General features: G+C 50.7%; 1 protein-coding gene across 5 annotated transcripts in view; it reads left to right on the plus strand.

The window, feature by feature from the left end:
* Positions 1–8,703, plus strand: part of LOC125298432 (axin-2-like) — a gene marked incomplete at its 3' end in the record, with an annotated part of 58,235 nt that extends 49,532 nt beyond the window's left edge. For all 5 annotated transcript variants that reach the window (XM_048249162.1, XM_048249163.1, XM_048249166.1 and 2 more), the window contains 7 exon segments: positions 3,078–3,180; positions 5,354–5,494; positions 6,078–6,574; positions 6,877–7,053; positions 7,230–7,472; positions 7,819–7,917; positions 8,476–8,703. In XM_048249162.1, the coding sequence (XP_048105119.1) occupies positions 3,078–3,180; positions 5,354–5,494; positions 6,078–6,574; positions 6,877–7,053; positions 7,230–7,472; positions 7,819–7,917; positions 8,476–8,703 (1,488 nt within the window).
* Between the last annotated feature and the right edge of the window lie 2,483 nt (positions 8,704–11,186).

Below are 11,186 nucleotides of genomic sequence, written 5' to 3' on the forward strand. Positions count from 1 at the left end.
TTGTGTGCCTTGTTTTTTGAAGTTTTTTTTTCCCCCCTCTTGTGTTGCAAACAAACTCCTTTTTTGGGCTGGGTGTGACCCTTCTCTCTTTTGAGTGCGACGCATCCATCTGCCGCCAGTGCGCCTTTGTTTTTCATTATTATCTAATCACTTCCCTTTGAAGAGCAGGGGTGGAAAAAAATTAGCCATTCGGCCTTAAGACAACCTCATTGAAAACTGCTGGCAGTGCATGAAAGGGAGGCTTACTTGCATGGTGGGTTGATTTCCTCCTTGCGGACCGCCGCGCTGGGATCGGGTGTCAGCTAAGGCTCTTTCACTGAGGCGTGTGTGTGTGTGTGTGTGTGTGAGAGAGAGGGTGTGCGTGAGTGTATGTAGATATATCTGTGTATGTGCGTTCGTTGAGGGGTGTGTTGGTTGGTTGGTTGGTGGGTGGTGGGGAAAGAGGCCGGTCCAGAGTGTGGGGTTATTGGTCAGCCCTCATTTCTGGACTTTTGGCCATGTCACCTGGGATTCCTGCCACAAGGATTAGGAGACCACCACCACCACCACCCAACACACCCATGCAGCAGCTCTCCTCCACCCTCCCATGCACCACCCCCACCCCTTTCCATTTCCCTCCTCTAGCGTGGTAGTGGGGAGCCGGAGAGCGGGGAGTGAGAAATAAAGTGCACAGAGGATGAAAGGCTTAACTGAATCGCTTTCAGCCCATTGTTAGGCTCGGGGAGCTTAGGGGGATGAGAGGGTGGCTGGCTGCTTTGAAAATTAGTTGCACAACTGAATGGGAGATCCCCATAAAGCAAGGGCCCGTGAAAAAGAGACACCACCACCCCCCCAAACACACACACACACACACACACACACACACCCCGCCTGTTTGTTCGGGCCTGGCCTCCTGGCCCAGTCACCGCCGCCAAGTCCAGCCCAGTTGAGCCCTTCCAGTCAGTGGGGGTCGTGGGGAGGTTTGGGCAGTAGAGGGGAGCGTCGGAAACATTTGTGCAGGGTAGGCAGGGGCAGGGGCAGGGGCAGGCCGGTGGTGCCCCAGAGAGGGTTGTTGTGTTGGCCCCGAGGTCTCGTTTTGCTTGTTGAAACTGTAGAAAGTGGCAGGAATATGGGTCCAGATGAGCACTAGTGTTTGGTGGTGAATTGATGCTGTGTGTTGATCAATTCTCTCATGTCTAGGGTGGCTGATCGGTAGGTGTTCTGTCACTGCATAAGTGATTTGACATTAGTGAAGTTACGTCAGGCCCTATGAGGTGGTTGTTTTGAAAGTCTTGCTGCTTCCGCTGTTGCCATTGTATTGTTCATTTTTGCTGTACAGCAAAAAAAGAGAGATTATTCCACTCTTCTTTTTAGAATTTAATCACAGCCCTTTCATGCAAATAAGTTAAACACAGTGATAAAAATCACCCACAACAAAGAATCCTGCTTAGGTTTGCATAAACAGCATGGCTGGTGCTCCCCCCCCCTCCACCCCCTCCCATCTCTCTCCACACTCAATGGAAATGGGGTGGGGGGTTCAGCTACCTCTCCAGCTGGGGAACAATTTTATTAGCACATCTTTTTTATTATGGTTAAAAGACACAGCTCAAATTTGAATCTCATTTCTAGATAAAGAAACGGGAGGGGGGGAGAAAGAGAGAGATATTTATTTTTCTCCCTCGCTCTCTCTCCATCTATCTGCCTCTCTCTCTCTCTCTCTCTCTCTCTCCCTTGCTTATATCTTATTTATGGATTTACTTGGACGCTAGGGAATGCTGCTGCGCCAACTTCAAACATTACCTTATCTTACAAACCAGCCTTTTGATGTTGCCCAGATCAGAGGCTCGCTGTGGAGCCGTTGCCAAATGAAGATGGCAGCGAGCGCATATGCGCATGAGTGTGAGATTTCAAAGAGCAGGCGAAGACGGGGCGTTTGGGCTGGGTCAGACACTTCTGAGTCAGAGGAAAAGGGCCAAGATAATTGGCCCGGCTTAAATGGTCACCGACTGGAACGCAAGGGGGCTCTGAGGAGGAATGAAATGTATCTTACAAGGAAACGTTAAAAAAAAAAAGAAAGAAAAAAAGACAGACAGAGAAAGACCTCCCAAATGTGCGGTCATGTCAAAACACAAGCAACTAGACTAGACCGCTAGACGATTTCTGGTTGCCATGATGTTTCAGGAGCGTTGCTTATGACCAACCGTAAGAAGCATGGCAGTCAGTAAAAACAAAACAACTACTGTTGATTATTTACCCAAAACTATTGAGGACACTGACCCACCAATCCGCTCTTCCTTTTCCGATCCTGTGCTCTATAGTTTATCAAGGTTCGAGAAGAAACGGGGTCACTCTTTGATGACTGTTATGGTAAATCAGACTCAGTGTCTTGGCTGTAAAGGATCAGCATTAGTCATCAATGAATCTGTGTCTTAAGCCCCAGTTCAAAGGGCTTCTGTATCGGACTGCTTGCCTCAGTAGAGTTTTGGAATGAGTTGTTTTCCTCCAGCCCCTGTGCTCTTTGATGTGCCTGTAATGTTCCCCGCGGGGGGTTGGTGGGGTGAATGTTGCTGTTTGGGATGGTCACTTCAAGTGATGACCTCTCCTGGGCTCGGTTCATGATGATCTCAAAAGATGCCTTGTATTGCTAATGCACCAGTGGTGTGTGTGTGTGTGGCATTTGACTGGTTTGTAGGGTAGGGGAGGGGGTTGGGGTGGTGACGATAGGTGGAGGTCTGTACACACCTCTTTATAGGAAGATTAAGAAGATATGAGAAAACACAGAGGCCATCTCTGTAGACTTCTCTGAAATGTGTGTGAATGTGAAAATAAAACATTACCATTAGGTCATTTGGCTCATTTTGACCGACAAAATGTCAGTTATATACTTCAAACAGTGACCTGCAGTCTGTCATTTCAGACAGTGTCCATATAGCTCTTCATCTGCAGTAGCTTGTTATTTCTGCTCTCAAGTGTGTTTGGAGATGGGCCTGTGTTGTTTAGTCTGTGGAAGCTTGTTCTTCTCTGACACTCTGGGTTTTATTTTGACTGGCTCTGCTTCGTTATAATAACGTTTCCGTCCTTGTTGTCCTCCTCAACAGTGATGGCATCCCTCCGTACAAACTGGGCAGCAAGAAACAGCTTCAGAGGGAGATGCATCGCAGTGTCAAAATCAACGGCCAGGTCTCGCTCCCCCACTTTCCGGTAAGAGACTCCACCACTCGGATCTCCGTTGTCATATGACTGTGTGTTTTTCTACCATAGATATACCCCCCTCCCATTCCTCACACTTGCCTACCACCCAACTCACTCTGTCCTTTTCCCCCCTCTGGGATTTCAATTTTATTTTCAGTGTGCATGTTTTGACAGAATACTACATTCTTTTGGCTCCCCACATTGTCATATAAAAGTCAGTAAATAAAAGACGGAATTAGCATATCTTTTTTTTCCCTCATGTCCTCTCTCCCTCTTCCAACACCATCCCCCATCTCATTCTGGATATCAAAAGATGTCAAAAAATAAACTCACTGAGTTGCCTTAACTTCAATAATGCCCCCCCCACACACACACACACACACACACACATACACACACCTTCATGTGGATTTGTATGTAGGTGAAGTCTTTAGAGAAAGAAATAACTTTTCTGTGCATAAAGAGGACAAGGATCAATTCAATTCAGAGGTCAAGTGGTCAGCAGCCCTAAATGAGAGCCTGAGTTGATATTGCTCAAGTCAGCGTGCTCTGTCCCTCAAGACATCCCTTTGATGGGCCGGATGAATGGTGCTTGTGTGGCTCCTTCTGTGACAACTTCCAACAGGGCAGCCCACCCCTCTTGCCCCTCTTCCCCAACCCCCCTCCATCTCTAGATCTCTGTAGTTGCCCCCTCCCCCCTCTTTTTTATGAACCCTCTCTAAATTTCACCATTGACTAGAGCGAGGGCAATGGGGCTTTTTGAGAACGAGGAGGTGTGGGGGAGGGGTGTTGACGTTGTGTTGTGTCACTTAAAGAAAAAGGAATCCTTGAGTTTGGGAAAGCGAGCTCAAGAGAAAGAAAAAAAAAAGAAAAAATTAGGCTTCCACCACCACCACCAGAGCTGGATCTGGAGCTGGGTTGAATGGCAGAAAACAAGCAACCTAAAACTGTCGTCCTCTTCCTCCCAAACACTTTAGTGTGTGTGTGTGTGTGTGTGTGTGTGTGTGTGTGTGTGTGTGTGTGTGTGTGTTCTGTCTGATAGGAATGGGGTTGGGTTGGGGATAGGGAGCGAGGGAGCGAGGAAGGGAGGGAGGGGGTTATCCTCTGTTCTCTGTTCCTCTTGTTCTTCCTCTCCCACTTGCTCTCTTTTAATGTCTCCCCCCTGATTTGGAGATGGCTCCCATCTCCCAGGATGCATTGGGCTCCAGGCAGCAGGAGCTCGGTGCGGCAAGCGAGACTCTTGCCAGCAGCCTCGCTCTTTCTTCTCTCCCCTTCATCGTCTCTACAAAGAGATGGGAGGAACACACGCGCTGAGGGGGGGGAGGTGGAGGGGGGAAAAAAATCAAGAAAGCGAGTCCGCCAAACAACAACAGAAAAAAGCCACAGTACATATAGTTGAAGGAATAATGTGACTACTGTACTTTAGAGGTGCCGCGGATGCAGTAGGGAAATAAATTACCACTTTCCCTTCAGATCTCTGCAGTATTTGACTCCCATATTTCCCCCCTTCTTCTCTCTACTGCTCATCTCTCAATCTTCTTCCTCCTCTCTCTTTCTCTCTCTCTCTCTCTCTCTCTCTCTCTCTCTCTCTCTCTCTCTCTTTTCTTCTTCTTCTTCTGTCTCTCTTCTTCTTTTTCTTCTTTTAATTTTGTCCCCGTCCTGCCTTTCCATCGCCTTCTTTTCCCCCCATCTATCTGGCTTTTATTCCAAGATTTAAAAGCCCCTGTCCCTCCCACCCCTGGTGTGTGTTTGATGTTTGACAAGGGCCCTTTGAAGCTGGCTGACTTCAGAGTGGGACGCTGATGGCACCATCAGCTGCCGGCGGAGGGGAGCGAAGCGGGAGAGGCAGGCAGGCAGAGCGCCTCTGAGCGAGACCAACTGCTCTCGCTGACGGCAGCCGATGCCAGGGGCCATGGGCTTGGGAAGAAGAGAGGAGGAAGAGTGTGTGAGGGAGGTGTGGCATGGAGTGGAGGAGTGTGGGTGAAGAAGTGTGGGTTCAACGGAAAGAGATCATGCTAGGTAGAGCAGGGAGATGAGCTTTTTGGCTGAGCGCTAAGTCGCTAACGTGGTAGCGGCTAACGCTGCGCTAGCCGCGTAGCCCCCTTTTATCTTGCCTCAGAAGCTGGTGAAAAATGCTACCCCAGATCCCTAACCCCTGGTGCTTGTCCCCTGGCACTTGTAGAGGACGCACCGGCTGCCGAGGGAGATGACGCCCGTGGAGCCGTCGGCCTTCGCCGCTCAGCTCATCACCCGTCTGGAGAAGCTCAAGAAGGAGCAGGAGACCCTGAGCTCCCTGGAGGAGCGACTGCAGCAGATCCAAGAGGTGAGTCCCACCACCAAACCCTCTACACACACACACACACAGTGATCTTTGATCTCTGAGCTTTGACCTCTCCTTGACCCCATTTGGTGTCTTTGACTCCCCGGGCCCCTTGTTCTTGATATCAATGCTTTTGCTGCTAAAATGCCCCTGTTTTTGCCATAAAGTTAGTCACAGCAGTGCGAGGAGTTCAGAACAAAAGTTTAGATTAACTTTTTCTGTCTTTGAGGGAGCTGAGAGGGACTTGTTAATGTTGATGCACTGTTGTCTGACTGATAGACTGGATTGAGTGCTGGCAGCCACAGGACAACTTCTCGTCGGTCTCTAGGAGCCCCAAACTTACGTTTCCCGACATACTTAGAATTCTTCAAATAGCTAGAGCTTAGCAAAACTCCAGTGGCCACTTGCTTGCTGTGTGGGTGACAGAGAAGTCTGTGTCTGTCTGTGTGTGTGTGTGTGTGTAGAGATCAGACATGTGCACTGTGCAGTAACGGATTGAAGTCGGCCTTTTTTAACTGTCGTCTGAAACTTAACTTTTCTGTGTTTTTCTCTCTCTCTCTGTGTGTGTGTGTGTGTGTGTGTGTAGGAGGAGGAGAGGGACGAGAGCGAGGTGCCCGGCAGCAGCGTTGCGGTCCACCACCCTCCCCACGCCTTGGGCCTGCTGCCCTCGGGCTCCTGCGAGGAGGACCCGCAGGCCATCCTGGACGAGCACCTCTCCCGCGTCCTCAAGACGCCCGGCTGCCAGTCGCCCGGCGTGCCCGTCCGCTACTCGCCGCGGTCCCGCTCGCCTGACCACTGCACCTCAGCCGCCGCCGCCGCCGGCCTCATCCTGGGCGCGGGCAGCCCCTCGTCGTTCGGCGTGGCGCCTGCCGCGGGCAAGGGTCCCCTGGGCCACCGTCAGGGCACCAAGCACATCCACCACCACTACATCCACCACCACCACGCCGCCTCGCCCAAGACCAAGGAGCAGATCGAGGCGGAGGCGGCGCAGCGCGTGGCCCAGTGCCTGTGTCCACCCACCGCCGCAACCACCGCCGACTACGCCCACCAGCGCTGCCACAGCCCGGCCGAGTTCAACGCTGGGTGAGTGCCCTCTCCGCTGCCCTCTCTCCGGTTACCACTGTCTTAGAAAAGTGTGTGTGTGTGTGTGTGTGTGTGTGAGAAGAGACGTTGAGCACTCTGCCTGATATTCTCATCATGTTTCTGTGAATGTGTTATTTCTGTCTGCGTCATGCATTTTTGATAAAAGCGGAATATTCTCTTTGTCCTGACCACATCTGTGGTGGCCGCTCTTGATGTGGGAGGCCGAAGGGTCGGAGGGTTTTGGAAACCGTGAGGGAATGCTCGTAGTAATCATGGGCTTTCTTGTCTGGTGTTGACCACAGGCGTTCTAGCACTTTGTCCAAGAGACCCAGCAAGGCCAGCGACGGCGTGAGCGCCAGTCTGTCCGGGGGAGAGGGCAGCATCTCCCCTCAGCTGCCCTCGGACGGAACCGACCGCTCGCAGAACGTGTGGCAGTGGATACTGGAGAGCGAGAGGCAGAACCGGCACAAACCGCACAGGTGAGTGAGGACGACACCCACGGAACAAGGGACACAGTCCATTAGCTCTTTCAGTAGAACGCAGTTCCATTTCATACTTTAGCACTCAGGTCACTACAGGTCACTATTTAAGCGAGCTGTTATGTTCTCCATTGGATGTGTGTGTGATGCCTAATGCCTCGGGCTTCTCTCCACAGCACTCAAGGCCTGAAGAAGTCCCACACCCCCGAGGCCTCGTCCAAAACCCTCCCCAGTCGGACGCCATCCTGGGGAGGCGGCGGCATCGTCGGCGGTGGTGGCAGCCACTCCCGCAACCACCACCCAGGGCACCCCTTCATCCAGGACCCAGCCATGCCCCCTCTACCCCCGCCCAACACCCTGGCCCAGCTGGAGGAGGCCTGTCGGCGCCTGGAGGAGGTCTCCAAACCCCCCAAACAGAGGTACCGGAACAGCTCCCCCTCTCTCTTGGGCTCTATTGCATTTATTATTCAACAGCACTTTTGTTTTTCAGAGCCCATTAGACAGTACTGGTAGATGTCAGTGTATGTTTTAATGGAGATCTGCAGTTAAGCTAGCTGCTAAGATGTCAGTGTATGTTTTAATGAAGATGTGCAGTTAAGCTAGCTGCTAAGATGTCAGTGTATGTTTTAATGAAGATGTGCAGTTAAGCTAGCTGCTAAGATGTCAGTGTATGTTTTAATGGAGATCTGCAGTTAAGCTACCTGCACTTGTTTAGCGTCGCATGATCAGCCGTCTGATGGGTTGTTGTTGAATGTCTTTCCTCAGCAGGCATTCAGTATCCAGCCTTCAAAGGGACAGGAGCCATCCGCAACCCTTCATGAATGGGAACTCAGCTCCAGCCAACCCCAGCCTTCAGACAGACGAGTATGTGTCTTTGTCCTCCTTTTCTTCCAACCTTCCTTCTTTATTTTATTCATCCTCTTTTTCTTAATCTTTCGCCCACAATTCTACAGGAGTGTTCTTTTATTCTTGTACTCTGCCATCAAGACTGTCACGTTACTCCTTCTGGTGCCTTGAGACATGTGCCTCCCAAGCACACATACTATAGACTATACTATAGTCTGAGATACAGTAGTATACTAGAAGTGTAGTAGTATACTATAGTCTGAGATACAGACAAGTGCAATTGGGCTCTTTTTCTCTCTTGGCTCTCGTAGTGTTTGCAGCCTTCTTATTTTACCTGCCTGGTTGTCGGCGTGGCTTCGTTTGAAGCTCGTCCGGCGCCATCTGACAGCTCCGCTCTGTTTTTAGCATTTAATTGGCTGACCTGCACCGTGCCAACAGGCTGTGGTGCTAGCTAGCCTTTGTCTGAGACAGCCTTAAGAAAGCCGTAGGAGTCGATGAACACAGAGTGAGTTTATTTGCCCTGAGGTGAACCCTGCAGCCTGTCCATTGCTGATGACCTCATTTTCCTGTGCCCAGGTGGAAAGAGCCAAAGAAGCCATGCGGCGGACACAACGGGGCTCCAGCAGCGCTGACGCCATCGTTGTTCTCGTCGTCGTCCTCGTACTCGTCGTCGTCGCCGGGCTCAGAGCTGGTGGTCACGTACTTCTTCTGCGGGGAGGAGATCCCGTATCGGCGCATGATGAAGACGCACAGCCTGACCCTTGGCCACTTCAAAGAGCAGCTGCGCAAGAAGGGCAGCTACAGGTGAGCGCTTCCTCCAGCTAACACGCACCACACGCCCCGCGACTGGCAGGGATGCCTCTTCATGAGCATTTAGGAGGAGAAATTCTGTCCTTTTTTTTTGGAGTTTGAAAAAGAACTGAGATTGTTCATAAAAGTTTAAGGTCTTTTCCAAGGAGCTAGCCAGAGCACATGGCCACTGTTTTTCAACTACCTGATGTGTTAGGAGACACTAAAGACCATATATGTGTGTGTGTGTGTGTGTGTGTGTGAGTGTGTGTGGTGAGGAATGACTGAGAGAGAGCGAGAACGTCGTCACTGCACTCCTACGAGGCGGAGATGAGAGGGGGTTGGGGGCAGTGCGCGGGGGCAGGGGTGGGGGCAGCGGGTCCATTTCAAGGCCAAGTGTCTCGGTCACATCTGCTGGTGATTTCCATGTGAAGGCTCACTCAGTAAGCGTGGCTTTGAAGCCCAGGCCCTTTTCTCCTCCGCACAAAGACACACACCGCTCAGGCAGGGCACACAAACATTCCTCCCAGGATTACCGTGGGGCCGCCGTCAAGGGCATCGCTTTCCCCTCTCCTCAATACACAGGCGAAAGCAAAAACATTTAAATTATTATTATTATTATTACTATTATTATTATTATTATTTTTACCAGTAGCGTTCTGAACAAGTTAGACAGTGAATTGTTTGTGAGTGGAGCGTTCCCACAGATCACTTAGCCCCCCACCTCCCCAGAGTTGAGCCTTAACAGGAAATGTTTCATGTGCCTTTTAACTCTGATCACTGTGTGTGTCTGGGTGGGGTGGGTGTTGAGGGGGGGTGGGGGGGTGTCACATTCTCAGTGGGCAGTCAACCAAGAGCAGGGCCTCCCATTCTCTAGCCGCTGTTGATCTCAGACTCCGAGTCAGATATACCTGCCTGCCTGCCTGCCTCTGGGTTAGGGTTAGGGTTAGCTTTTTCCCTGTGGCTGCAGGGCACGTTTCCAAACACCACATGACGGGCTCGGTTTCCATGTCCAAGTCTCTAGGTCACCGCGCACGTATATCGATTGAGTTTTCACCGTAAACTTCTCAATGAAAAGGAGCGCTGGGGGACTGGAAGCCAACGGGCCCGGCTGGCTCTGAATGTGTGGAATTGCTTAATTTCAACATGGCAGCCGTTCAACAGAGAACAGTACAGGCTAGGACTGCCAGGCAGGGTTGGTGCCAGATGTTGCAAAGAGAAAAATCTTGCCACATAAAACATGTTCCACTGGAAAGACACATCTCTCTCTCTCTCTCTCTCTCTCTCTCTCTCTTTCACTCTCTCTTTCCCTCTTTTTTTTCATTCTCTCTTGCTCACTCATTCACTCTCTCACTCTCATTCTCTTTCTCTGTCTGTGTCTCTGGCTATCTATCTTTCTACCAGTCTCTTCCTTTCTCTCACCTAACTCATTGCCTGAAGGAACTCCCTTTCCTAAGAAAATGATAGAGTCCCTTTTCTGAGAAATAGGTAAATCTCATTCAGGGCTTTGACTCGGCCCACAGTAGATCTATAAGGGTGATCTGTAAGGGGCCCATTGGTTCGCTCACACATGCTGAAATGGAATGGGTACTGTCACCCCCCCCCCCCCCCCCTCCAGTAAAAGCCATGATCTCAGTCTTGCATCTTGGACCCCTACCTCCACCAGCCTCCCCATTTGTGTTTAATTAATATTAACAAAGGCCCAGAGAGAGAGAGAGAGGGGGAAAGAGAGAGACTCTTTAAAAAAACACAAAGGGGGGAAAAACATTAAAAAACACATTTTTAACACACATTGTTTGTATGACTTTCTCAGCTTTGCTCATAAAAAGCGCTTCAGGAATGCCAGGGCCCAGCCACACATGGAGGGGAAAGGAGGCATTTTTCCATTACAAAGCCAATCATTAAACCACCCCTGCTGCTCTTCCCTCTGTTGAAAGAGAGGAGCTGGAATCATTAGGAAGCAGGCAGACCCCCAAAAAAATGAACCCATGGCTCTTTCTCTCTCTCTCTCTCTCTCTCTCTCTCTCTCTCTCTCTCTCACCCCTCCTCCTTCACTCTCTTCTTCCTCTCCAATCTCTTTCTTCTTGTCTTGTGGAGGTATAGCTATGTGACCCAGATGACCCTCGGGATACCTCCTCCCCTCGTCAGAGTAGTAGCCCCTCACCCCCCTACTGGGCAGAGCTCCCCGACAGCTCTGCCTTGTCTCCCCTTTTGCACACACAAAAAAAGAATAGATGGGAGTTGGGAATGCTCTTGCGTACCGCGGTTCCTGTCCAAAGGGCTCACACTAAAGAGGTATTAGACAGACACAGAGAGTGTGTGTGTGTGTGTTTGTGTTTTCAGGCAGACTCTGAGGCACCTGAAATTTCAGTCCATCTGACAGACAGCCGCTGGTTTTGACAGCAGGCACAATTAGGGCCCAGAGCAGTGCAGTGCAGTGCAGTGCAGGCAGAGTGTTAAGTGGTGCCCTGAGACAGCACTTAATTAGCCCTTCAACT

Source organism: Alosa alosa, chromosome 7, assembly GCF_017589495.1.
Source record: "Alosa alosa isolate M-15738 ecotype Scorff River chromosome 7, AALO_Geno_1.1, whole genome shotgun sequence".
Lineage (NCBI taxonomy): Eukaryota > Metazoa > Chordata > Actinopteri > Clupeiformes > Clupeidae > Alosa > Alosa alosa.